Source organism: Thrips palmi, unplaced genomic scaffold (genome assembly GCF_012932325.1).
Source record: "Thrips palmi isolate BJ-2018 unplaced genomic scaffold, TpBJ-2018v1 HiC_scaffold_16, whole genome shotgun sequence".
Classification (NCBI taxonomy): Eukaryota; Metazoa; Arthropoda; class Insecta; order Thysanoptera; family Thripidae; genus Thrips; species Thrips palmi.
In genome coordinates, this window is record NW_023144625.1 from 11,225,566 (window position 1) to 11,251,970 (window position 26,405).

Here is a 26,405-nt window from a genome sequence, read left to right on the forward strand (position 1 = left end):
TTTCCACAACAGGCGACACCATTTCTCCGTCGTGAAACAGCTGGGGCTGCGGTCGAGACGAAGTGGGGGCAGGAGGGGGAGGTGAAGGGGGGTTTACCTAGAGGGCGCCAGTAGGGGATGCGGGGATGGGTGGGGGGGGGGATATCGATTTTCCATCAATAAATTCGTGGAATTGTGCTTCTAGTTCTGTATCGGAGCCAGGTATATCCCATTCATTAGCATGTATTATTAAGGCTCCTTGTGCGAGCCAAGACCCGTGGGTGACAACCGACGGTGGAACGGGAGGGGGGCGATTGGTGTGAAGCGCCGAGCGAGCGGTTTGATTGGCTGCTTCGTGCAAGGTAGCTCGGAGCCCGTTTAGAATGTTGTGTTCTGCTGAGGTTTTTGTGCCGTGCTGAGGATATTATGATGGATTATGAAAAACGGCACCACTGTGCAAACACTCTAAATCACAGAAGAAAAAGTGACCTTGGTTTCTACGGTTTGAATTCATCCATCAGTTGCGCCGGCGCGAAGGGGGCTCGCGTCGCCGACCAATCGGGATGAGGCCGTCTATCCGCCCGGGAGTCGCTCATCTCAGAAAGCATAAATCGAACGAAAAGATTTTAGGTGAGCGAAAGGGACATCTCGCTTGGTTTCAATAAACGATTTTCACCCGAATGAACTCTTTGATAAACTGCAGCATGTCCTTCGATGATGCTAGTGGGAAGAACGGGGCGCGGGAAAGAGCATAGGGAAGGCAGATTTTTCGCTGCCTTGCGGAGATTCAGCGCAACCAAGGGCTTTGGCAAGGGGGGCCGATCACGAATCTCCCCTCTCACATGACATGATCACAAACTATTCCGCCCCAAATCAAGAAGAATTTGTTTGTTGAAAAAAAAATAACCCGTGGTTTGTGGTTGTTCTTTCAAACTGAGAATTGACAGTCAACAAAATTGGCTACGCTTTTGGGACTGGCAGGTGAGAAATCATTTTTTTTTGTTTTCTTGGCAACTCCATGCCGAAAACTGAGAGCGGCTGAAAGGTCGCAAGTCTTGAATGTCCGCTGTGTTTGTTGACTCTGATGGAAAGGTAAACAGTGCTATATTTGACACAATTTTACAGTACTCGTCAGGACAACAATCTTTAGAGTTCTCTGTCCGTCTGTGTAGTAAAACCAAATTAGCAAGCCCTGCTGGAGGAATTTTATGAACGAAGACGGTGCTCTTCAACGACCTCCTGTCTACCGCTCTGAATTGTCAACTTTTCGAGCTGAAAATCGGTGCATCGAATCAATTTTTTTTCTTCATTATGTTAAGCGAAAATAAAACTTTCTCCCTTATTGATGCTAATAATCTCACGGAAGTCTTTGTTGTCGTACCAGACCGAGGGAAGATTAATACATAACCTATAACTTTATCAGTCTGATGTATTTTTGTGCAATTCTTTGGGTTTTGTATGCTCCTTACTTAGTTAAATTGTTAATTAATGGGATTCTATTTTCAATTTTCTTTTTCTTTGGTGAATTGTTGAAGATTTTACGGCACATCAATTTGGGATGATCTAAATTAATAGCTTTTCAATGAGCTTGCATCATTATCTTTGTGAACTCTGCCTTTTATTCATACAATGAAGTAATCAAAGGAGCTGGCAATTAGTGTGACAGTAAGCCCTAGGTTTCAGTTTGTTGATGACTGATGTTTTTATATTTTTCCTCTCTGTATTTTCTACCTTGTCCAGCATCATTTCTGTAGTCGTGGGTTTCTAGCCTGTTAGTTTGAGTAAATCTGCTTGGGAAATACTTCAATGGTTTGTCCCTTGTCCCATACTATGCTGGCTGTAATTGCCAGCATTTAAATTTTCTCGGTTTGTTGCTATCTATGCTCTTTTTCACATGTTTCCCCCTCTATATCACTGTCAATTGTCAAGCAACCTTTCATCTCTCCCCACCTCCTTCACCCCCTTTTCCAGTTTGTCTTTTTGTTGATGTCGTTATTTCTTATTTGTCGTTTTCATTAATCAAATCCCTGCCATCATTTTCATGTCTGTGTGTGTGCTCTTAATTTTGATTACCCATTCCACTCCTGCATGAGAGAGACATTCACCAACTGTTGTTGTGGTCTCTGCTTAGATAAGAATGCGGATGGAACTAGCCTCTATCTGAAGGAGCATCAGCTTTGTATTGTCAGCCCGACTTTCTGAACAGTATCAAGCTGTAACATGGTATGCTTTCTGTCACTTGAATGAGAAATTTTTCTGCGTGAAAGGCAGAGTTTGAACTGGCAAAATGGTTTTAGGTTTGCACCTTGGGGGTTCTTCAAGATTTTGTATGCTTTCTTATTCTTTTATTGCAAATAACACTTAAATTGGTGGATGGGTTTGGCTGTTAGAAGTGTAGGCATACCATAAGTGTCAAATTCCTGTCATTGTTCGGTAATGTGGAGCTGATTTTATGTAAAATTTTAACTGGAGCTTTTCAGCTATTTTAAACTTTTATTCACATTTTTGTTTCAGAGACAATGATGCTTTTTGATCAAACATAGGCCAGTAAGGTTAGATGGCAGTGATGCTGTCAACACTGGAAGAGGAGTCAGATATGTACGAGGTGTTCCCGGCACATGTGGACACCAGTAGTATTCCCATTGTTCCTGACAGTCCTGCAAAGAAGAATGCCAAGCCTCTAAAGTCATGGAGTGAGATTAGTTCACTCATTCAAGCTGGCCGAAAGAGAGATGTAGGTATTTTCTATGCTCATCTTTACTGTTTCTTTCTTTGTATGTTTTTTTTTTTTAATTATTTTTTGACTTAAAAGTATTTTAGGGATATTTGATTGAAAGCTGAAATTACCTTTTCTCCTGTTGCAGGTGAAGCTCATTCTTCGAGAACAGGGCTGGCCCACTAATCACACCATCAGAGCTCAGCTATGGCCAGCCCTCTGCAAACAGCACTCAAGCAGCCGTCCCATGCAAGATGGATTTTATTGGGAATTGGTTAATCAACTGTTTGGCACCACAGGTTTTTATCATTATATTAAGTTTACAAACTGTCACATAAGTGGTTTTTTATGACACCGTACTTTTCACTTTTCTAGATGTATCTGATAAACCCATGCTACTTCCTGCATTTGTGGAGAATACGCACTGCCTGCCATACCATTTAACTCGGCGTGGACGAAGTTTAGCCGATCGAGTAGTATGTGTTCTAGGTTTCTCTTGTCCAGATATAACCTACTCCCCAGCACTGTATCCAATTGCTGCTCTGTTACTGCATTTTATGTCAGGCAAGTTTCTCTCTGGGGTCATTTCTTTCCAGTATATCATAATAATAAGACAGGATTCCATTAAAAAACTATCACTTTTTCAGAGGAAGAATGCTATAACAGTTTAGCAAGCCTCATTTCATCTAAAGACAAAACATTCATCACACAAACAAAACTATTAAATGAAGCTACTTGGCGTACAGTTATGCTAATAACCAAAAAGCACATGGTAAGATATTTGATGGTACTCTGATGTCTGGAAAGGTAGCATATTGTGTTAAAAAATGACTTTCACTTTCTTGCTTTTTAGAAATCAGCTGCTGCTCATCTTGCCCGACACTGTTCTGATGCTCGCTCAGAGAGAATATATGCTGACTGGCTATGGTGGATTCTTCAAGGTTTACCTTTCACTCATCTAGTAAGTGTGTGCCTTGCATGTAGAAAACAGGTAAAATTTTCTGCTGCTATCATTTGATAACTTAAATGGACATTGTTATTTTATTTTATTTCTAGGTCCGGGTCATGGACTGCTTTTTTCATGAGGGTATTAAAGTTTTGTATCGTGTGGCAATGGCAATTCTCTTCCTTTTTTATAAGTATTCCACCTGTCAAAGCTCTGAGTGGAGTGCGGAGCTTGCAGCTCAAGGTGTTGACAATGCTTTAACTAAGTTCTGCAGACAAATGCCTGTAGGTTTACCAATCGTGACTTGGTCGTGCAGTAAATAACCTAAGATTTATGTTTCATTACTGATATATTCTTATCTCATTTTTCCAGGTTAGCCCTACAAAAGTTTTGCGTACTGCCTTCAGTGTAAGGGGTCTCAGTTCCTCATACATTCAGAGGGTTTTTGTAAAAACAGAAATGCTGCTGAAGAGTAAGCCAGTACTTTCAAACTCCCAACAAATCAGTCGCTCCCGTTCATCCGAAAATCTGCCTACTTCTCAGTCTCAAAACAACATACAGCTTGTGTCCCATACGCTGACAATTCGGGAGGTAAGATTTCATCCTGACCAATGTTTTAGGTTTTGTTGTTTAGTATGGATGCTGGCTTTTAAACATGTGTTCTTCTAACATTTCAAAATGAATACAGTTACTAATTTAGTAATGGCACACTGGAAAATATCTAGAATGGAAAAATTTCATCCCTTCCATTGTTTGAACTTTAACCGACTTTAACTCATGTCAGTACTCCTATGCTTTGAATTCATGCATTCTACATCATATTCCTTCTCTCTACTACAAAATCTTTAATTTCCCTCCAACCTGCCCAATACCACCCAATAGATGAGAAGGATGGGAATGAGCAGATTGGAGTGCTAGGCTTCTGAAACTGCTACTGGCTCTAAGGGTATATAGGTCAGGGCATAGTTTAGTTTAAGTTGTTGCTGGTATATTTTCTTTGAGTGACACTCTTTTCTGGCTAAAGAGCCCTGTGTAATGTTGTCAAAGTATTATTCTGAATCCTATTTTTGTAGCAGAACTCCTTCTTACAATTTTCTTATACATCTGTCATTTTTATTGGATAGAGTATCTGTCCCTTCAACTTTTGCATGGTTTGGTTTCCCAGTGACAAAGAAGCTTCTCTGGTGTCTTGAATTGGGATTTGCTTGGATGTTCTCTGAATGTATTATGCTTTCTTTGGGTGATGGTGATGGTTTGTTTGTCTATTTATTGCTGCTACCTTAAGGGTTCTCGCTCTCCTGAACCTCGCACTCATGCTATGGGAGTGTACCCTATCTACAAGATCCGTTCTGCCATTGTTTCTCAAGAGGAAGTGAGTATTGTAGTTCTCCCTTCTTTCACATCTCCATTATACTGTAATTAGCTTAATTGATGTCTGTAGATTTTTTTCTTCACTTATGTTTTTAAGGTGGTTGTAGCAACATTGTTGTCATGCTTCAAGCTTCACCTCCGGATAAAAAAATTTGATGCGCATTTAAGTCCCGTGTATTCAGTTAATGAGTTATATTTTCGTTGTATGAAGTCTTTGATATAGGAAAGTCTTCTTAACTACTCTTTGTTGTCTTCTTCTCACAAACGGTAAAATCTGTGAACTCCCCTCAAAGAAGATTGAATAGAAACCACTGATGTACTGGTAGCCATTAGGCAAAAGAGTACTGATTTGTAACTAGTTGTCATGCAAGCTATTACTTGCTAATTCTTAAACCTTGCACTCTATGAGCTAACTATGCTCCAACTTTCAAGTGACTTTACTGCAATTTCAGTTAGTGCTTTGGACTCGATCATCATCATAATGCATGCTCCTTATGTATATACATAATCATTTATATTTTTTAAATCCCCCCCCCTTTTTTTTTAATAGTTTGATATGTGATGCATGTGTAGTTGGAGCTTTTTCCTTTTTCTTATATTTTAAGTGTGTCTGCAGCTTGTGTTGTAGTCACTTATTATTCTTATTCTTATTGTTAAGAACTGTTGCTTGGGCTGAACTTTCAGTGCAGCCACAATATGAATGTTTCTTAGTCTGCAAACAACACATTGTTTTGTTCCTTTTTCAAGCTTTAGTCAAATGTCGATCTGAAATTTATTTGCAGTCACGTTAGTCTAAAATTAGGTTTTATTTTTATTTCTTTATTTCAACAGGAGTTTTTGGTCTGCCCCAGTAAGAAGCGTTAGTGATCACTAAACAGGTATCATTGTTCATTTTTGTTTGGTGTGTATTATTGTATTACAATTCCCAATTTTGCTCTTTAGATTCGATTTTGTAAAATCTGGCCATACATTGTCATTGTACATAGTGAGTGAATGTGTGAACATCAGTCTTGGTCGTGGTACAATCATTTCTGAAGTTAGCTTAACTTGTAATGTGGGGCATTAGTGCTATATTTAGGTTTTTAATTAAGTTGTTTTAGAACATAGGATGTCTGTCTTTCCATTATATAAGTAAAAGAAAAACGGTCGTAGCTTGTATATGTGAATACCCCAAAAGTATCTACAGATGTATGTGAGTCATTTTATCTGTTCTGTACTGATGGATTTTTCATTTTTATGTTTCAGTTGTTCACATTGTGGTCTTGGTTGCCTGTGAGAATCACAATGTACCAGCCAATTCTATTGTATACTACGGAAGAGCATGGTTGTAGTTTGACTACATTTTATGTTCGAGTTGAGCAACATGAACCTACGTTGTTAATGATTAAAACTAGCAACAATGAGGTTTGTAAACACTTTTTGTAAAGTAAGGTTTATTTTCCATCCCATTTATAGGTAACACGAAACTGCTCCTTTTGGTTCAGGTATTTGGGGCCTATTGCTCAACACGTTGGTATGAACGCAATGTCAAAGACGATAGAGGTAATCGCCAGGCTTACTTTGGCACTGGTGAAACATTCCTATTTAGTCTTTATCCTGAACGTGCTAAATATCCTTGGGTTGGCATGGAGCAGAGTCCAGGAGAGAAGCAACTAAATCATTCAGCCGAGCTATTTCTAGCAGCTGACCACAAGATGATTACAATTGGTGGAGGGTGTGTATCAATTTTTTTATATTTTCTGTTTTGCATATATTGAGTTGCTACAAATTTGATTCTGTGTTTTCTTTATATCAGGGAAGGACAAGCTATTTGGATGGATGAAAACATACGGTATGGCAAGACGGATCGTTGTCTCACCTTCAATAATCCTCCTCTATGTGCCAGTGGTGACTTTGAGATACGTGTGTTGGAGGTTTATGGGTTTGCTGGAGCATGAATGCAGAAGTGTCATCTGACAGTTACATAAAGAAAAAATATCTTGACTGATCACAACTATCACTGTATCATCAATGCAATATTCAACCAATTTTCACTATTATTATTTTTATTTTTTGTAAAAAGGAAAAGATCATTTCTTTGTTCTGTCAACATGTTCGCATATTGGTTAAAGTTTCTCTTCCTCTTGGCATCAGCATGTGCCATATCCTAAATGTACAACTATGCATGAATGGTTTTCGTATCATGTTAGGGATATACCTTTAATATTTGTTTCAGGAGTAATTGCTCGTTAATAATTTTGCACATTTTAAAATTATTTTCTATTTCTGGAATTTGGAGGGTATAGTTAAAACATTTTACTGAGAATGTTAAAATGAAGGACTAGAAGATTCTTAAACTGTTTTTATTTATTTTTTATTCCTTGTCTAAAATGAAGTTAGCTACTTGTCATGGTCGTTATTGATCACAAGTCATTATTACTGACCGTATCTATTGTTCAGTTTAGTATCCATAATCATTGTTCTCATGGCAATACATTTTATCTGTGTTCAACCTTAGTGGGTGGAAAGACAAGGCGTTCCTTCAAATGTTCCATTCAGATACAAATTTTTCATGCAAGTTGAACGTGTAATGGAGCAGTTTTGCTATGACATACTACATGTGAAGTTTTGTATTTCAAATTATATTGTATAGCACCATAAAATGTAGTGTTTGTCTGGTAGAACTATAAGAGTCTGTGTGTACATTAGGTTCAATATTAATTAATGCTTTGCGTGTTTATATTAGAAGCTTCATCATTGTGTGTACCATTATTTATTAGAGTGATCATGATTCATCACAGATGTACACTCTTAAAATTGAGTCAATGCTCACTTTTGCCATCCTTTTCTATTCCAAAGTTTTCAGACTCTCAAAACTTAGTTTAGTGGAATGACTAAACTGAGTCCACTTTTTTCATAAACATGCATCTTTGGCAGATATGGAGCCCAGTAATTACCATGACCAAACGTTTTGTGTTCACTGAGACTTGCAGGCTTACGCTCTGTCTTTCCATCATATTGTCAATTTTATATTCAAAAAGGGAATAGGGAAGTTACATTGTATCATAGCTTGTAGCTAAAAGAAAGTCCCATGTACACCACTGTGCAAGACATGACATAATACAACAATATATTCACTCATGTTAACTGTGTATCAAAGAAATTGTGATTGCTGATTATTGTAGAATCTATCAAGCTGCTAAATTGTAGTGCTAATTTTTGTTCCCTAGATGCTTTGCCTTTGTTAGTCCAAAATTAAGTATACATTTGTGACCCAAGCTCTCACTGGATGTAGCTTTGTGTTTTAAGGCCTAACCATATGTGTGAGTAAAAATAAATGTGCTATTGTGTGTTTTTATTTTTTAAAAATATAATAGCAATTTTATGTAAGCAGTTTTCTATGTTTAAAACAAAATCATCTCTTGTGGCACTCAAATGTTATTATAGTCATTTTGAAGTTGGAAATTCTGTTCTCCTTGTGATTTAAGAAAAGTTATAATTTTCATATTCCCAGTGAGCTTATTATATTAACTGACCGCAACACTCAAGTGTAGTGTGAAGAGTTTTTATTGCAGGAAACTGATCCTTTCTTATTTTCACATTGGCTTCCCATTCTCTTCTTTACCTGTTATCTACTAGTGTTGTGTGTAAACAACTGTGATTGAGACTTGTTCTCTGCAAAACTTGACAGTTTTGCCAACTCCAAAAACTGAAATGTAGGGTCTTCTTTTTTCCCCCCTCTCTCCTCCTCTTTCATTTCTTTATTTTGGAAAGGAATGCTAGTGCTCCTTTTCCTTGCAGTGTGACGTAAATATTGGAGTTATTTGTTAGCTTATTGTTGACCAAAGCCATAACTGGACTGTTGTATTGTTTTAGTAAATGTAGCTTTGTTTTAAGTATTGAAATGCCATTTTAGGGGATGACTTGTTTTGGTTACGTCTTTAAAGTTGAGTAATTGTGTCTAGAAATTCCTTTGTGGGGTTGAAGCAGTACCTAGCATCTGAAAAGTAGTATGATTGCTGATTGTCCCCTTACTTTAAAAAAAAAAAAAGAAAGCTGTACTACTACTTATTGATGTATATTCATTGCACTTTGGTCAAACCACTTGGTTTCAACAGTAACCTGTATTCTCAAATTTTGCCTAATCCTGCCTTGTTAAAATCTGACATGAATTCCCAAAAAAAAGTTGTTTCTAAAAAGAAAAAATATTCGTGTTATGATTAATTTTGATGATTGGACATTTAATACCCTTTCATCTGTGTACTAAATGTATTGACGTATGTGTAGATGAATGTTCTGTTATTTGTATGTGTGCTGGTATGTGTATCTGAAGTCCCGTTCAAGTTTTAGAGTAACCAGGATACTGCAAGTTTGGCTTGGAGCCCGAGCAAGATTGTTGAAAAACGTCTGTCCCCCTCCTCCTTAATCCGTGGCTCTCCCACTCCGTTGTTCCTGTGGCCGTTGCACATGTTATTTCAAATTGGAAGTGGGAATTTCCTTAACCCTCACACCAACACCTAATTATCAGTAAAAAAAAAGGGAATAATTTTTTCAGAAACTTTTAATATTGTTAAACCTATACTTTGAACTAATACACTTCGAGTTTGCTATTTACAGGGCAAATGCATTTATCAAATTATCCCTTTAATTAAGTTTCCGGTGCATTCGGAACTTCGGGTACGGAGTGCACTTTGCTCCTATGTTCTAGTCTTTGCGGTGTGGTTACCTGTTTATCGGTACCATTTTCCTTGAGTGAAGTTTATTAGCCACTAATCCAAGAAGAACGATATGCATGTATATACATATAATATATACATATGTATATGTCTCTCTTCTTTTATTTAGAAAGAGAATAAATTGTGTACTTGGCATTCAAAATGCCAAGCAAATATGCAGCTGGTGGTTGTTGTTATGTTGCAAACAAAGTGATAATTATCGTAATTGGGGTATCATCAATCAGAAATGTCACATTGCCCTTCACTCACCTCGAAATTTCGGTCAGTGAGACTTTTGATTTGAGTATATGAAATTTTGTCCTCTGACGTCATGGATTGAAACTTAAGTGTTGCAGTATTAGATGTTCAGGATGTTAAGCGTGATTCTCCTACACTTGTGTTGAAATTAACTTGTCTGGTACTGGTTGATCGCACCTCTTGGCTACAGCAGATGTCCGATGCATTTCATGACAGGCATTAAGCATTGGCAATCAATTTTCCTGGCTTTAAGAAAACTTGTGCTTTTTTAAAAATTGAATGTTTGTCTTGCATGTTTGCATGTGAACGCCTTCCTCGCTTTTTGGATTTCCTAATTTGGGTATTAGTGATTCTATGAATGATTCAAATCATATAAAAAGTTCAGTTTGGTAGAAGTGACTGAACTAACTAAGATCTTTGTTCCTTTTTTTCCATTTCTGCTTTTAAGGAGTAGAGACATCGCTAGAGTATTTCCTGAGTGTTCACCACCATTATGTGTGTTGTGGGAATCATCTTCGTTTAGTCATGAAGAGTACATTCCCTAATACATTAAGCTTTTCTTTTTTGGTTTTCTTTGTTTCTGTGGTGCTTGGTTGTGTCTGGATGCCTGCTTTCAGAATGCCTTGTGACATTTCTGGATGAAACTTCCTGTTACAATTAATTGATGTTATGTTTTATCTTTTAAGTTTTTGAGACTGTTTGAATAATTTCTAATGTGCTATTAGATTGTATGGATTGAACATGAAAGTGACTTTCACATGTTGCATCTATGCAATTATTTTTATGTTTTAATCATTGTCATTATTGCTGAATAGTAGCTGTACAGTTCTAAATGTTGTCATGTTGCATAAAATTAAGTTATCATTTCTTTGCCTCATTCAATATTGTAAACAAAAGACAAGTGTTCAAGTTGTGTTATAAAGCTGCTAAAATCCTCCCTTGTCTAATCCATTGTGTGTACATCATTCACTCATACCTTCTCATTTGCAAACATTGAAACAAATGAACAATATAGAAAATTTAACTTTGTATTTTCTCTTGTACATGATTACCATATAAAACACCACATCAGTAAACAAATATGACACCTACACTAACAACATGAGTGTTGGCATTTTCTCAGAACATATACATAACTCAGTATAAGAAATGGAATGTAGGAAAACAGACTTAAAACCAGCTATAAGTCCATTAGATGCACAAACAACAACATGACTTAATCTGCTTGAAAATTGAGTGGACACCCATTGTGTTACCAGAAAAACAATCTCTTAAAATTAATGTATAATCAAAAGAGTGCAAAGGGATGGCAATGAGCTGCCCATTACATGAACAGAGTTCACTAGCATGAAATTGCAGATTAAAGTGGCTATCAATGAGAAACGTCCAGTTGACTCAAAAAGGAAAGGACAGTTACTGGGAATCAAAAAATATATTATCTTGCTTGAATCATTAATTATGAATAAATCAATCAGAGTTCTTCATATGCTTCTCTGAAAAATGGCCAATGGGGTTTGTTTTTCAATGCAATTTTAGAATACAAGTAGGAAAGTTTATAAAAGTAACAAGAGTATAATAACATATTTTAAACAGTATAAAACAATTTGCAGGAAACAAATACATGAATATAACTTTTAAAGCTCATAACATGATCATTAGCTGAATGATCAAATAATGGTATTGCACATTCAATGTAGCAAGCAGTATAATCAATAAACACAGGATAAGCCACAACAGATATTCTGATACATTTGATTCATACATAATAAGTTTTAAGCTACAGGCATGCATTTCCAGAGACATTGTTGGGGAAGAAAGATATTTTCTTCTTTCAACTTTGTAAGGTCATAATGAAATAGGACCTATGAAAATTTACACATCAACAATGGGGAAGATCCATCTGCATTGGATTCAATACTATCAGAAAATTTTAGTTTACAGTAGCACTTGAGAAATATCAGTCAGTTTTGTAATACTTGTGAAGAAAACCAATAAGCAATAGATGTAAGAACAATATCACATTTTTTAATTTAACTCAATTGCATAACAGGAAGAACCTAATGCCTTTGAGAAAAGACTATTCCTGTAGGGAAAAAACCACCAAAATCTCTTTATTTTATTTTCAGGAAAGAGATTACTGGAAAAATCAAACTAACTGAAAAATATGAGCATTTATAAAAAACAGGACATGTTGGGAGAAGAAAAGAGTAACTAAAAGTAGATATCACAAAAAGAATTCTATACCCGTCACTCTTGCACATGTAAGTCATTTGCTCATTAGCAATACTGGCATCCTGTGCCCAAACACAAAGTATTCAAGTACATTAAAACCATAAGCGCTGAGAGCTATCGGTATATTATACAAAATAATCATGTAAACACTTGTTATAGATGACTTATCCTTGATGTTTGCTTTACAAAATACCGCTTTGCAGAAATTTACGCAATAGCCTTTGCTTCTGGCAAAAACGCTTCCCAGTGTTTCACCAGCTAGAAAATAGGAAAAGAAAGGTAAGAAATATCCAACAGGAACATCCAAACCCGATGAAAACGATTTAAATATAAAACTCACCTGTTGCTGATGTAACATAAGGTTCTCCAGATAAACTATTACAGTATCCTTGAAGTCTTTAACTCTATTTATCTCAAATCGTTCCATCTCCCTCTTAATCATTTGTGAGATTGCATCAAATTCCTCCTGTCCACGCTCAACTTTAGCTTGCCACTGTTTAAGAAGAAAATTGATATCAGCTAATGAGTTAACTGTACAAGCAAAGCATTATCGATGACAAAAAAAATTTACCTCAATCACTTCAACTCCAGCAGTATTACCCCGGTCAGGTTTTCCAGAAAGCTCCAGTTTAGCTTTCTGTTCACGCTTTTTATTGAGCATTAATTGAGCATGTTGCCAGTTTTGATAAACTTTAACCCGCTCATGGAAAACATCCTTTAACATAAGAAATTAGCTTTAGATGGATAATAACCTAGATACATTTAAAATATGAGGGTACATTACCTTGACTGCTCCAATTAAAGCAATGTAGTCCTTTAGAAGTTCGCACATGATGGAAAAATCTGTGTTAGCTTGATCGTTATGTAATGCTTCAACCTGTTAAAATGACAAGATAATTCATGTTAGGCAAACCAATGCCATAAGCATCAACAACACTACTTTTAAGCCTCCAGGGCCATCCTTACTTTTTCTTCTGTTTCTGCTAGCTGGGAAAGGGCTCTAGATAGGGCAGTGTGTTCTTCACAATTAGATAACATGGCAGCACTCTTAGCAAAAGAAGAAGTGAGGCCTGCCAAGTCTTTACGGTGAAGAACTAGTGATTCAACACTGCCATGCAGCTTCCTCAATTGAGTGTCCAAATTCTCCATTTGAGTAGTTTTTTCATCAAACCACTAAATTGAAGGGGTTCAAAACAACACAGGTATTAGTTGAAAAATGCCGGTTTGAGAAAATAAGGGAAAAATAATGGAAGTTTGGCTTACAGGATCATTTTCATCCATCTTGAAAGTAATCTTATTCACAGTTTCACCAACTTTGTTAAAGAGGCGTAGCACACCAGCACCACTTAGAGCTGATGTGCTGTTTGCTCGTGGTAATTCATCCTCTAACAGAGAAAGGGACATGAAGAGACAAAGTTGAAAAGGATGCACAAAACCATTCTTGAATAGATGGTCTAACCAATCATAGAATACATACCACACTCGAGGAATTCTCGAAAATCTGGGTCTACACATAAAACTGGGTGTGCTGCAGTTCGTTTCATGTAGCGTTCTAATGCTGCACGACGTTTCTCAACAAAATCGCCTGTGAGACTTTGCTGGTCATTCTGGTTAGACATCTTGATTTTAGTTGTGCCTAAAAACATACCCCAAGACAATAAATTTGAAGAAAGTTGAAATAGCAGCAAATTTGAAAAGGGCTTAACTGAATCATGAAAAACACTAACCAATGACACTTTTCTCAGGAGCAGGAGGGATAATCCGGCCTGACCTTAAGTATTTTTCCACAAGCTTATCATGAAGTCCAAGGAAGTCGGAAAAACGACGATAAACAAAGAACTGCTGCTTCCGAAAGAGTTTCATATTGGTCCTGGTTACTATTTTGTAAGCAACAAATGCCCCCATACCCTCTCCTCTCTTACTGGGCTCAGAGACTGTTATTTCCAAAAATTGGTCTCCCCCATCCCTTTCCATTTGCTGAAAACAAATGAGGATTAACATACCATTTCATGAGAGTGAGGCTCAAAACAGAACAAGAAATGAATAAAAGAACAATAACATACTTCTCTAGCATCATTGTTAATAATTTTTTTGGGAGCAGCAGTTGGTGAAGTGTCTTCCATAGCATCACTTAATTCATCCTGCAAAATCAAAAACAGTTGAGTAATCCAAAACAATGAACGAGACTAATGCATTGAGCATTGATGCAAGAAACTCACTTTGGCATGATTAATTTGAGAGGTTTTAGAATCACCATTGACTTCGACGGGTCTGCTATTAGATATGCTTAAGCCACTGATGTCCTAGACATAAAGCAGAGAGAAATATTTAATTAGATCAATTGAACAGAGTTCAAAATAAGACTCCTGAAAGTGACAAAAGATAAATTTAGCAGTAACCGTCAGCAAATCAGTTCTTAGGAGTAATACAATAGAGACAGAAAGGCAGCCATAGATTGGTGCATTGTTTTCAAATGAATAGGAAGTGTTGCATTTTGTGTACATTTTCAAGGTCAATTTTGACAGGTAAACTTTGAAACAGTGAAGTTGGTCCAGGAATTGGAGGATTCAGAAACCCGGTTTGTGAATTCTACGTTCGAATTCTAGGCCGTGGTCAGTGCCTGAGCGGTGCTCAGCCTGACAAAGTAGGTGTGTCAAAATGACATTTCGAGGTGCCCTTCCATAACCTCACTGACAGCCCCACACCCCCACGACGATAACTAGCACCAAAAGTGAGCAGCCTTCAACAGGGATTCATTAAGTGGAAAAAATAATTTCCGGTAAGAGCGGCAAATAAAATGTCCAATGTGTGATCATTACGACACCGAGACGGGAGCTACAACCAAGCATTATGTGACCGACCGGCCGAGCCGACCATGGTCATCCACATCAGGCCTACACCATTATACTCACATCGAAAGCCGAACTGAAAATGTCTTCGCTGCCGTCCTCGTCGTGTTTGCTAATGTCCACGTTCTCGAACAGCGGTGGAGGTTCCCTGTCGTCAGCCATCGTCGTTTCTACTGAACACCGTGCAAGTGCAAATGCGAAGCAATCAACCTGCCGACGACAGTACACTCACTACACTGGGGAGGGGAGGGGAAGAGGCAGGGAGAGGGGGGGGACGGGCGAATGGAGCCGGAAAGGGGCGGCGCGGTTTCTAGAGTCTCTAGGCGCGGCGGTGGTTCTCACTTCCGGCGCTAGAGAGCGCCGCGGCGCGGCAGTCCCGGCAGTGGCTGTCGCCGCTGTCGCTCCACTTGTGGGTCTTGGGAGAACCCTCATAAATTCGTGAATCTTTGTCCGAGTAGAGAAAGGGATTGAAACTCTATGAAAACAACTTGAACACGCGCGCGAGTAAAGGCTTTTTGTGAGTAGCCTCAATACTCGTCGGATTTGTCAAACAAGTTACCCACCCCACAGCCTCAGATGATAGGGAGGGAAGGCCAGAAAGGCCGCTTTCTTAAAAGAAACACAAAATGGATTTGAGGTTCAACCGGTTGTGTTTCTTGAAGTTTGAGGCCAATGTTTGGTGACTAGGGTAAGAGGTAAACCCAACCAGTCAGTACATTTTTAGGATCAAAATTTATTAACAAGACAAATAAATAAATATAAATTTACTTTACTTTTCTTCTAGGTTTGAAAATGTTTACTTTTCTGGATGAAGCCTTATTCGAGTGTTGAACACTCCGTGGCTTTGGCTTCATCATATCTTTCTCTTTCTTCAATCTCCTTTTATGTCTCATCAAACACCTTAAGATCTCATGTCTTTTCTGAGGCTCAAGGACTGTATCATTGCGTTTATTGACACTGAAGAAGTCGAGTCCCTCTGTAAATGGAAAACATAGTCTTTTCACAACAGGGGAGACCAATACAAAATAATAGGGAAATACCATTGAAGACAACAAACCTTTTAAACGGGTGTCACCACTTTGAAGGAAGAAGCTCTCTTGCCACACACCATGAGATGATCTAATGCCTGGATTAGAAGTTGGGAATGCTTTGTCATTATCTGCTGCATTCAAGTCAGCAGTAGGGCCAGGGCCTTCCTCATCTGAGGATGAGTCATCCAGCATAGATTGTTTTAAGTTCTTTCTCAGTGGTTTCACCCTGGGGACTGTTTCATTCTCATGCTTCTCTGTAATTTTCAATTAATAAAATTATATAATATGAACTAATAACCCTTACAAAAATTAAATGAAAGAAGCAGAAAGAAATCAAAACAAGGCTTTTACCTGAAGGGACACTGGGAGAGCCAAACATTTGCAACAAACTAAAACCAGAACTTTCGCCTTCCTTTGACTGTTTCAAAGTGTCAGCCAAAGTACCAGAGATATTATAGAATTTACTCTCTGAAACTGGTTCAGGCTCCTTTTCCTCTCGTCTAAACTTCCGTTTACTACTCTCCTCTTCAATTTCGTCGTCGTCATCATCCTCCTCCTCTCCTTCCTTTTTCTTCTTCTTCCTCTTCTTTTCTTTTGGTTCCTTTGATAGTTCATACTTAACATGGTTGGGTTTGGAGGGATCAAAGCGTAACATTCCAATCCTTTTACTTTAAAAGAAAATAAATGGGAGCTGTTTTAGTAAAAATAAGTACACAAATAAGCTGAGTTTTTATTGCATGTACATTACCTTTCACGATGAACTGGTGGCTGTGTCGTAGGAATGGATTGACCTAGAATATCTGACAAGATTTGGAGCTGCTGTTCTCTTTCTTCAGCCAGGCCTTCTGTACCTTCAACAGTATCTACTCCATCCTCTGATGTAACGGTTTTTGTCTCGGGTTTTTCTGAGGGTTTTGAATTGGTTTCCCCACCATCTTCATAGAACCGTTGATCAAGTTTGAATCGTTCGTCATTGTTGAAGTTACTTTGTAACTGTAGCAACTGAATTCATGAAAAGAAGTCAAAATTTCATTAGTCTCATAATAAATTGCTAACTTCAACATATATACTTGTCACCAAACATCTGAATGTTCTCTTTCATATTATTCATACCTTCTTCCCCTTTTCCCCCTGGAACTGCTTCCTAACTTCAAACTGATTTTTCCAGTCATCTGGGGCAGCTTCATCATCAGATTCATTGAACAATGTGAGAGCAGTTTGCTTCTGGCCCTTTGGTGCAGTCTCAAGTAGCTGCTTCTCATAAAGTCCCGTTGGCTCATCGTCATCACCAAACACAACCTTTTTGTTCACTTTGGAAGCACTCTGAAAAAAAATCACACCCAATTAAGAGCATATTAAGCTTACGTAATCAAGGATTAAGGGCACAAGAGAAAATTAAATACGTTATGGGATCGTACCTCACTAGACAGAGCAAGTTTGATGGCATTCTTCTGTTGCTCAAATGTCTGCCTTTTCTCGTCCAGTGACTTTAATCTTTTCTCCTCAGCCGCATTGACACTAGGTTTTGTGCTTCCAGATGAACCACCAGCACCAGATCCATTTCTTTGGTAGAGTTGGTCCTGACTTTGCCAGCTGCCAGCTTTATTGGTATAAGAGAATTTCTCAGAACTTTGCCTTTTGTCTCCATGCCTAAATTTAAGTGACCCATTATTATCTTGATAACTGTGCCTTTTGTCTCTTTGACTAAATTTTGATGGTCCATTAAAATCATCTTGATAACTTTGCCTTTTGTCTCCTTGCTTGAAACTAGATGAACTATAATCCTCTTGATAATCACCATCATCATCTTTCCAAACATCACTGAATGACTCAAACTTTTTTAATATATCGGAATTTTGCGACTGGAATTGATTCTTGGAGGAACGTTTGTCTGAGCGACTGTTGTTATCACTTCTATTTGTATTTGAAAAGGAGGACACCTCTTTTTCTACCTGAACTTCCGATTTGTTTTCATCAGAGATCTGCAAACTAACTCCTTTAAACATAGGCAATTTACTAGTCGGATGAAATTTAACATCATTATCTTCACAGTCAGCTTCTTTGGGAACAGATTTATTCTTGAAATTGTCTGTACTTTTCTTATAAGCTGAAGGCTGAGGATGACTGGGCACACTTGGAGGAGCTGTTTTGTTGCCCGCCTGCCTTTCCCTTTGCAAACGCTGCAAAAAACTCTCCTTGGCCAGTTCCACTTTGATGTTACGACCACCAATTTTAATGCCGTTAACCAGTAAAGCACCTGTAAAAATAAGTTAATTAAGAAGCTGTCAATCCAACAATGTAGTGCATAAGTCAAACATGCAAAAGGAGCGCTCACTTTGGCTAAGCGATTCACGGTCTGCTTTGATGTTCACAAATGAAAAGGTGGCCAAGGGATCCCCAGTGCAGGCATCTTTCTTTGTCCGGATTTCAACCGATTCAACGGTTCCGTACTTAATAAATTTGCTTCTGATCTCTTCTTCAGTAGCTGCATGTGGCAAATTGCCCACAAAAATTCGGTGACTCTGGGCTGACATGTCGGTTATCAGAACTTTAAAGTGGGAGCACACGAAACCCACAACAAAATCACAGGTTAGGAGGCCATGTGGCTTGGACTGTGAGATCGTGCGCATAAGCAAAATTATGGATTATATACAGGACAAAACTATCCGCCACGTACATTTCTCATGCGTCCCGGAGAGTCGAGCACTACCCCACGCGACGCGACGTGAGCTGTATGCACGGAGTATCTCCAGTGACCCTCGTGGGACCGTGGAGGGGGGAAACCCTTTGACACCAGACCAGCTGTAGCACTCTACAGTTGTTGTCAGTCTCGTCGCATGGAAGCCGGTTTCGAGGTCAACTTGCGTCGCCCGTGCAGTGCATCCAGAGTGTTAGTCGCAAGTCATATAGAATCTCTCGTCTTCGATACCTCTCACACTAAACACCACCCCAAAGGCCCGCTAGCTTACGCCAGCTTAGGTTAGTAGTGGGCCGTCTGCTCTGTAGCTCGTTTGGTTTGGATTTTGTGACAGACAATTTGAGGCATTTCACTGCGTCGTGACGGGTGGTTGCCGTGACGTCCCCAGACTTCAACAAGTGGCTCTCGCTTTGGCACCGCAACAGTTCCGCCAAGGCGGCCAAACCCAACGGCCCGCTAATTACGTAACCCTGTTTACCTACTCTATCGCCAGGCCGCGGAGGGGGCGGGGGGAGTCAAACCGAGTCAAACAGCCAGCATGCCGGCGCCGGCGCTTCGCGGGGCCGCGGGCAGGCTCACGCGCGGATGCGTCCATCGCGCTGAGGTACGCCGATGGTCGATGGTTCGAATCTTTACGGTTCCATCTCGTTTCCGAGTTTCCCTCATTGCCCTTCCCTTTGCTTGCGTCAGTTGGTGCGCCATGCGAGCTGCAGCGTGCAGGCGGACCGGGGCGGCGCCGTCATCGCCGTGGCCGAGGTGCGGCGCTTCATCGCGGACGCCATGAAGGCCGTGGGCACGGCCCCGGACAGGGCGCACCTCCTGGCAGACGTGCTAGTGGAGGCCGACTACAGAGGGCACTACAGCCACGGCCTCAACCGCCTGGGTGAGCACGCAGCTGCAGCCTCAAGGAGTGTCTTGAACCGTGGTTTTGTCACCGACTGCCTCCCGCAGAGCTGTACGTGGATGACGTCTCGGACGGCAGCTGCGTGGCTAAGGGGTTTTGGACCGTGGTTTTGTCACCGACGCCTCCCGCGAGCTGTACGTGGAGACGTCTCGGACGGCAGCTGCGGGCTCAAAGGGGGTCTTTGGGCCGTGGTTTTTTGTCACCGACTGCCCCCCGCAGAGCTGTACTGGATGACGTCTCGGACGGCAGCTGCGTGGGTCAAAGGGGTGTCTTTGACCGGGTTTTGTCACCGACTGCCTCCCCCAGAGCTGTACGGGATGAGTCTCGGACGGCAGCTGCGTGGCTCAAGGAGTGTCTTGGACCGTGGTTTTGTCACCGACTGCCTCCCGCAGAGCTGTACGTGGATGACGTCTCGGACGGCAGCTGCGTGGCTCAAGGAGTGTCTTGGACCGTGGTTTTGTCACCGACTGCCTCCCGCAGAGCTGTACGTGGATGACGTCTCGGACGGCAGCTGCGTGGCTAAAGGAGTGTTTTGGGACCGGGGTTTTTGTCACCGACTGCCTCCCGCAGACTGTACGTGGATGACGTTGGGCGGCAGCTGCGTGGCTCAAGGAGTTTTTGGACCGGGGTTTTGTCACCGACTGCCTCCCGCAGAGCTGTACTGGATGACGTCTCGGACGGCAGCTGCGTGGCTAAAGGGAGGTTTTGGGCCGTGGTTTTGTCACCGACTGCCCCCCAGAGCGTACGGGTGACGTCTCGGACCAGCTGCGGGCTCAGGATGTCTTGAACCGTGGTTTTGTCACCGACTGCCTCCCGCAGAGCTGTACGTGGATGACGTCTCGGACGGCAGCTGCGTGGCTCAAGGAGTGTCTTGAACCGTGGTTTTGTCACCGACTGCCTCCCGCAGAGCTGTACGTGGATGACGTCTCGGAGGGCAGCTGCGTGGTAAAGGGAGTTTTGGGGACCGTGGTTTTGTCCCCGACTGCCTCCCGCAGAGCGTACGTGGAGGTCTCGGACGGCAGCTGCGGGCTCAAGGAGTGTCTTGGACCGTGGTTTTGTCACCGACTGCCTCCCGCAGAGCTGTACGTGGATGACGTCTCGGACGGCAGCTGCGTGGCGTCCGCGGATCCCCGGGTGCTCCGGGAGACGGCGGCCACGGCGTGGGTGGACGGCGGCCACGGCCTCGGCCCCGTTGTGGGCCGCTTCAGCATGGAGCTCGCCCTCAGCAAGGCCAAGGAGGTGGGCGTGGGCTGGGTCGTCGCCAAGGGTGAGTCGTGGGTTCGAATCCCACCCAAACCATCTCCCTTTTCGTTTGTTCTAAATCAAGTTCTTCCGGTTTCTTTCAGGGTCCAACCACTACGGCATAGCGGGGTGGTACAGCATGCTGGCCTTGGAGAGGAAGATGCTTGTGAGTCTCGGGTTGCGTTTGCCAAGGACAATCTTGTGCGGCTCTGGTGTACTACCTCAGCGTTCTGTTCCAGGGCATGAGCTTTACCAACACCTCACCACTAGTTAGTCCGACGAGGAGTAAGAAAGTGAGTTGAAAGAGAAGTGACATGAGGGCCTGAAACGCAGCGGCTTGCTCGCTCACGATGTTGGAATCATTTCCAGGCTGCGCTGGGGACGAACCCTATCTCTGTGGCCGTGCCTGCGGGGAAGGACAGCTACGTGCTGGACATGGCCACGACGGCAGCGGCCCTCGGCAAGGTGGGTGGTGGCTCTGTCTCATCTTGCACTCATGGGGCGTCCCGTAGAGACAGCGACACTCGGTCTCACAACAAGCAAACGGCGTGCCCTGGAAACGTGAAAGCAGCTAAAACAAAGCCCGGTTTTCAGATCGAGATGCAACGGCGTCGGGGCCAGCCCTTGCCGGTGGGTTGGGCGCAGGGCCCCGACGGCGCGGTCACCACCGACGCCGACCTGGCCTACAAGACGCAGTGCCTCATGCCGCTGGGGGGAGCCGAGGACTCCGCCGGCTACAAGGGCTACGGGCTGGCGCTCATGGTGGAGACCTTCTGCGGGCTGCTCTCTGGTGAGGCGCAAGTCGTGGCGCTGCGGCTCAGCAGGCTTAGCTGATGTAGCGCCTGTGAGGAACGGGGTAGGCTGGCCCGCAACGCACGGCTGCGGCGCGGGCCGGCCTATCTCGCGGATGCCCGTGGCACTGCGCATTTATTTCCCCAGAGAACCCTTAGCGCTCCTTCAAGACACCTCAGGGACCCTGACTTGGTGAAATGTGCGCAGGCTCGGCCTACGGCCCGGACGTCCGCCGCTGGGGGTCTTCGGGCGAGACGGCCAACCTGGGCCAGTGCTTCATCGCCTTGGACCCCGCCGCGTTCGCGCCCGGCTTCGAGGACCGCGCCGCCGACCTCATCGGCAAGCTGCGCTCCATGGAACCGGTGAGGCGGTCTGGCCGTCCCGTCCCGTCCCGTGGAGTGGCACTGGAGACCCCCTAGTGACGCTTGGTTTGTGGTTTCCGCAGGCTGACCCGGCAAAGCCAGTCCTCGTTCCCGGGGACCCCGAGCGCGCGCACATGGAACACGTCGACCAGCAAGGGGGCGTCCGCTACGTCGCCCAGCAAGTCGAGTCCTCGGTAAGCAGCCTAGCAGCCAGGCAGGCACTGCGCAGAATCAAGTATGAGAGACTCACTATGCAACTAATGTGGCTTCAATTGCAGGAGAAGCTGGCGCAACGACTTCAGATAACACCGATGAAAGTCCTGGCATGAAGTGCCTGTTCCTTGGGATACGCTTACACTTATTTTTTTTAGAAATTTTTATAAATGTTGAAAAATTGTGTACAGATGAAATAATTTTGTTGCTGCATAAGAGAATAGTTGATTCTTTATTGCCTTTTTTCCTTTGTCCGACTTGCTAAACCAAAAATCACACCCAAAAAAAGAATCATTTGCTGATGAGACTTAGAATGATAAAACATAACATTAATTAAAAAAAAAAAAAACGGTGATGGCCCTTTTCAGTAAACGACCTGCAGGGAGAGCCACCCTTTCATAAGCATCAAAGTAGAAATGAATTTCTCAACAACACCATACTTCCAGAAATAAGAACCACAAGACTTTAACAGTTTAACAACTTATTGGCTGGTTTCCTTTTTCACATCTTTTTTTGATTTAACAGTCTCAATAGGTTGATATTGAACCCTCAGGAGTGTATTTGAATTCCTTTTCACAGACCCAGGCAGCTTTGCAGTATCTTTGATGGCCTCTTCTAGTTTAGCACGGATATCCTAGGAAGAAGAGGATAGGATTTCTTTGATTAATATCACTGTCCTAAATAGAAGCAAAAGCAATCTGCTAGAAAATAAAACCAAAACTTACTTCAGATTTTTCTGATTTGTCTAAAGCGATATCAACCACATAGCCAGCAGACACCCACTTGCTGATTTGCTTCAGTTTAGTTTGAACATCATTGTCCTGTATATTTGTACTAAATATTGCTTTTTTCAGTCCTTTAAAGCCTAGAGCCTTCATGTCGTCTTCTTTCTTTGATGCGACCTTACTTCCAGGAGATAATAGCTCATAAGCTTGTCTGTTCCCGACAAGCATCCAATGAGCTGGTTCTTCCACCAGAGCAAGTTGAACACCCTTATGATTCGCAAGCTTGTTTGCACTTTCTAAACTCATTACTGTTAAGTTCTTGTTCTCAATAAGATTGACTCGCACTTCAGGAGGCTTCTTTTTCTTCTTTTCAGGGACAGGCTCTCTCTCAGTTGACATAAATGAAGCGCAGGAACGAGGTTGCAATATTCTTGACAATCGGCTGGCACATCGGTTCACCAGAAATGCCATTTTGTCAGTACTTGACACAAAACTATGGCACAGCAGAAAAGAAGCGGAGGTTAGTACTTTCACATCTCCACACCTACTGTCATCAGAAGCATGTCACCCATAAATAAATCGGTTTAAATAATTAAAATACAATCCATTAAAGTATGGGAAGAGTTGACAAGAATCCTGAATAAAGTTTACAAATGCGTTTAGCCTCGTCAAAAGCTTGAGCAACTGAGCTTGGACAGCAACCGTAACAAAGAGCAGACGACAGACCACAAGGAGTGAGTACCAACCCAGCACTACAAAAAAAGAAGCCGTTCAAAATGGCTTAATTTGCACAAATTATTCTTTTCCTTACCTGAAGCCAATCAAACGCTACAAGATGTAAACGTAGATTTTCTGTAGAGCAGAGCTAAGGGATGAAACGAATTTTTTACTGTTTATTTCTTTTTTAACGTTTATTCAGATCAGGGTAGTAATCTAGAAGGCGTGACCGAAAATCAAAACAACCCCAAGACCCTTTTGAAACTTGGCTAGTTGTGTCTAGGTTGTTTTAGGAAATTTACGTCTGGCATGCCTTGTTGCATTTTGTAAATTGATTGCATCGGCTGAAACTGAGACATGGAGCAGTGTCTTTATCCGTATTGTGAGCACAGCTCTGCGGATAAGTACTTTCGGTATGGTTGTTTATTCTAACCCAACTGTGACACTAAGTCGGCTGGTTATTTTGTCTCATTTGTTTTTATGAATGATTTCAGAGTCCCTGATGATCCAGATATTCGGAAAAAATGGATGTCTGTGATACCTCGGGTCCTCAATCTCACCAAGGAAGATTTGGAGGGTCCCAATGTCTCCTTGTGTTCACGCCATTTCCTCGATGACGCTTTTATATGGAAGGACGGCAACATTTTAGAAATAAAGCCAGATGCTTTACCGTCCATTTTCTTTGTCCCATCAAAAACGAGTGATGTAAGTTCATGTTTTATAATCGATTATAATAATTTGGCTGTAACTCCAATAATACTGCTGGTTCCAAGTTTCTTTGCTCATGACCTAACGTTTTTTTTTTCCTTTTGCCTCCTTCATTTACCAGGAAAAGACAGTAGAGGATGAAGTTTTTGAAGAAATTGTATTAGGAGAGATTCCACCACCTCCAACCATATTTCCAACCACATCAAATGCAGCTTTATATTTGAAAGTACGTGATGAGCAATTAAAGTGGCTTATTTGTAAAGAAAGAATTCAGCATGAGGAAGAGGATATGAATAGAGTGCAAGAGGGCTTTTGCATGGCCAAGCAGGATTACAAATCAGTAGACGTAGAAGAAATGTGTTCGAAGCTTATAAAAAGAATGCGACCAATCGCTCCCAAGCAGCCTCCAAAGAGAAGACCTAAAACACTAGAAGAAACTATAGTTTTTTTACGGAGGGAGAAAATAATGTCTGAAGATACTTGCATGATTCTTCATAATATTTTTGCTGATGTACCTTTGGATTTTCTGTCAGCAGCACGGAAAGAGGGATTAAGTTGTTTTGTCCAATACCTGGCTTTTTTCAATGCAGGAGCCTCAGAAAAACTTACCTCAGCATTTGAACTTAATCTGCTTCCCATCTCATCTGTCCGTAAACTCTATAACTTGAATGTTGGAGAACCTGGTTGGAGTTCTGAAGCTTTTAAATCTGTCAAAGAAGAAGCAAAAAAAAGTGGAGAGGGTAAAAAATTGTTGTGTTCTCTTCTAATTACAGAAACAAGTGTGAAAAAGAAAGAAGAGTGGGATGGCAAAAAAATGCGTGGGTTTGTTGATTGTGGGCCTTTTTCGACCCCTGTTAATGGTTTTGATATGGATTCAGACACACTTCCAGCAGCTAGATCAGTTCTTACCCTAGTGGTTGTGCCATTGGAACCTTTTCAACTGTGGAGAGTGCCTGTGGCATACTTCTATGTGAACAGGCTTACTAGTGCAGAGAAGGCAAACATCATACGTGAATGCATTCTTCGTCTACATTCCATTGGTTCAATTACACTTTCCATAACATGTAGTATTTATTTCTCTGACAAAGATTTTTTGAACTCCTTGGGTGTGTCTTTTGAATTATTGCCTCACATTAGTCCATATTTTATACACCCATCTGATCCTCTGCTTCGAGTGCATGTTGTTTTTGATCATGGTTCTCTTTTAACTTCTGTTCAAAATATGTGGGCAAGCTCTCAAGTATTTCTAGATAGTAAAGGAGGAAGCATAAGTTGGAGATATGTATCTGAGCTTTTAAAAATTCAAGAGTCCCAATCTGGAAGTCCTACTCACAGCTATGATGCGCCTCAATGGGCCTGGGACTCTTTGTATATTAAAAATCGTCTACTCGCTCAACTGTTTTCTGAAAGTACCGCAGATGCTATGCTGTATTGTTGGAATGATCTGAAGCTTGCGCAGTTTGAAGGGTGCGAAGAAACAGTTAACTTCATCAGGGTCATGAGCAAAATTAGCTCATTGCTGAAATCTAGAAGATACTTCAAATCAAAAGATAAGTCAAATGAAATGTCTATCAGATCTGAATTTGTTGCTCTTCTTGACTACTTGTATCATCTTCAAGACGAAAAACATCAACCACTTTATTCTGCTCATTGCGGCAGTATCAGATTTTTGTATCAATCACTAATGTCTTGCCAGGAGCTTCTTCGACAAGTGCCTGGCTTCTCCCCTCATTGTGTGAGCCTTGATGAAGCAGAGCTAGTATTCCATGTAATTAAAACTTATACTGGTTGGAGCTCTGTGCCCACTGCCCGACAGTTTACTCTTGCATTTTCTAGTCACGTCAAGAAGTATGGCTACTCAACTTCCTGGAATTGTGCCCAGACAAACAGTTACTGGTGGGTGGACTCTATGGATGTTTCGACTGCGCGCAAGGAGTGCCGCAAAGTTTCAAAACCTGAAATTATAAA

At 41.5% G+C, this 26,405-nt stretch overlaps 5 protein-coding genes across 13 annotated transcripts; 2 read left to right on the forward strand and 3 right to left on the reverse strand.

Moving 5' to 3' along the window:
• Positions 1-784: 784 nt before the first annotated feature.
• LOC117642603 (GTPase-activating protein skywalker) lies at positions 785-10,901 on the forward strand. Of its 5 annotated transcripts, none has more exons than XM_034380909.1 (12): positions 785-960; positions 2,494-2,713; positions 2,844-2,994; positions 3,071-3,259; positions 3,343-3,467; positions 3,549-3,656; positions 3,752-3,925; positions 4,014-4,232; positions 4,927-5,013; positions 6,258-6,416; positions 6,497-6,726; positions 6,808-10,901. In XM_034380909.1, exons 2-12 carry the CDS (start codon positions 2,537-2,539, stop codon positions 6,947-6,949), a joined length of 1,761 nt encoding a protein of 586 aa, XP_034236800.1. In that variant the 5' UTR covers positions 785-960; positions 2,494-2,536; the 3' UTR covers positions 6,950-10,901. The 5 variants fall into 5 exon arrangements, with proteins under 5 accessions (XP_034236800.1, XP_034236804.1, XP_034236801.1 ...); XM_034380910.1 differs by lacking the exon at positions 785-960 and adding an exon at positions 974-1,071; XM_034380912.1 differs by lacking the exon at positions 785-960 and adding an exon at positions 1,104-1,261.
• A 77-nt stretch (positions 10,902-10,978) lies between these two features.
• LOC117642605 (sorting nexin-2) lies at positions 10,979-15,301 on the reverse strand. Its single transcript, XM_034380914.1, has 11 exons — positions 15,109-15,301; positions 14,416-14,499; positions 14,260-14,337; positions 13,924-14,173; positions 13,674-13,832; positions 13,460-13,581; positions 13,163-13,369; positions 12,981-13,073; positions 12,768-12,911; positions 12,537-12,689; positions 10,979-12,454 (listed from the first exon to the last, which is right to left on the reverse strand). Exons 1-11 carry the CDS (start codon positions 15,205-15,207, stop codon positions 12,404-12,406), a joined length of 1,440 nt encoding a protein of 479 aa, XP_034236805.1. The 5' UTR covers positions 15,208-15,301; the 3' UTR covers positions 10,979-12,403.
• A 461-nt stretch (positions 15,302-15,762) lies between these two features.
• On the reverse strand, positions 15,763-18,763 carry LOC117642602 (probable RNA-binding protein CG14230). The gene is made up of 7 exons (XM_034380908.1): positions 18,412-18,763; positions 17,495-18,333; positions 17,190-17,399; positions 16,825-17,078; positions 16,428-16,744; positions 16,103-16,330; positions 15,763-16,021 (listed from the first exon to the last, which is right to left on the reverse strand). The coding sequence occupies exons 1-7, from the start codon at positions 18,704-18,706 to the stop codon at positions 15,810-15,812; spliced, it is 2,355 nt and encodes a 784-aa protein (XP_034236799.1). The 5' UTR covers positions 18,707-18,763; the 3' UTR covers positions 15,763-15,809.
• LOC117642606 (uncharacterized oxidoreductase YjmC) lies at positions 18,750-22,508 on the forward strand. 5 transcript variants are annotated; one of them, XM_034380916.1, is made up of 11 exons: positions 18,750-18,916; positions 19,268-19,378; positions 19,465-19,657; positions 20,757-20,945; positions 21,025-21,086; positions 21,160-21,213; positions 21,290-21,385; positions 21,515-21,710; positions 21,920-22,074; positions 22,158-22,268; positions 22,353-22,508. In XM_034380916.1, exons 1-11 carry the CDS (start codon positions 18,914-18,916, stop codon positions 22,401-22,403), a joined length of 1,221 nt encoding a protein of 406 aa, XP_034236807.1. In that variant the 5' UTR covers positions 18,750-18,913; the 3' UTR covers positions 22,404-22,508. The 5 variants fall into 5 exon arrangements, with proteins under 5 accessions (XP_034236807.1, XP_034236811.1, XP_034236810.1 ...); XM_034380918.1 differs by having other exon boundaries at positions 18,855-18,966; XM_034380917.1 differs by lacking the exon at positions 18,750-18,916 and adding an exon at positions 18,918-19,055.
• Positions 22,501-23,744, reverse strand: LOC117642608 (translation initiation factor IF-3, mitochondrial-like). The gene is made up of 3 exons (XM_034380923.1): positions 23,614-23,744; positions 23,013-23,505; positions 22,501-22,921 (listed from the first exon to the last, which is right to left on the reverse strand). The coding sequence occupies exons 2-3, from the start codon at positions 23,481-23,483 to the stop codon at positions 22,769-22,771; spliced, it is 624 nt and encodes a 207-aa protein (XP_034236814.1). The 5' UTR covers positions 23,484-23,505; positions 23,614-23,744; the 3' UTR covers positions 22,501-22,768.
• Positions 23,745-26,405: the final 2,661 nt, after the last annotated feature.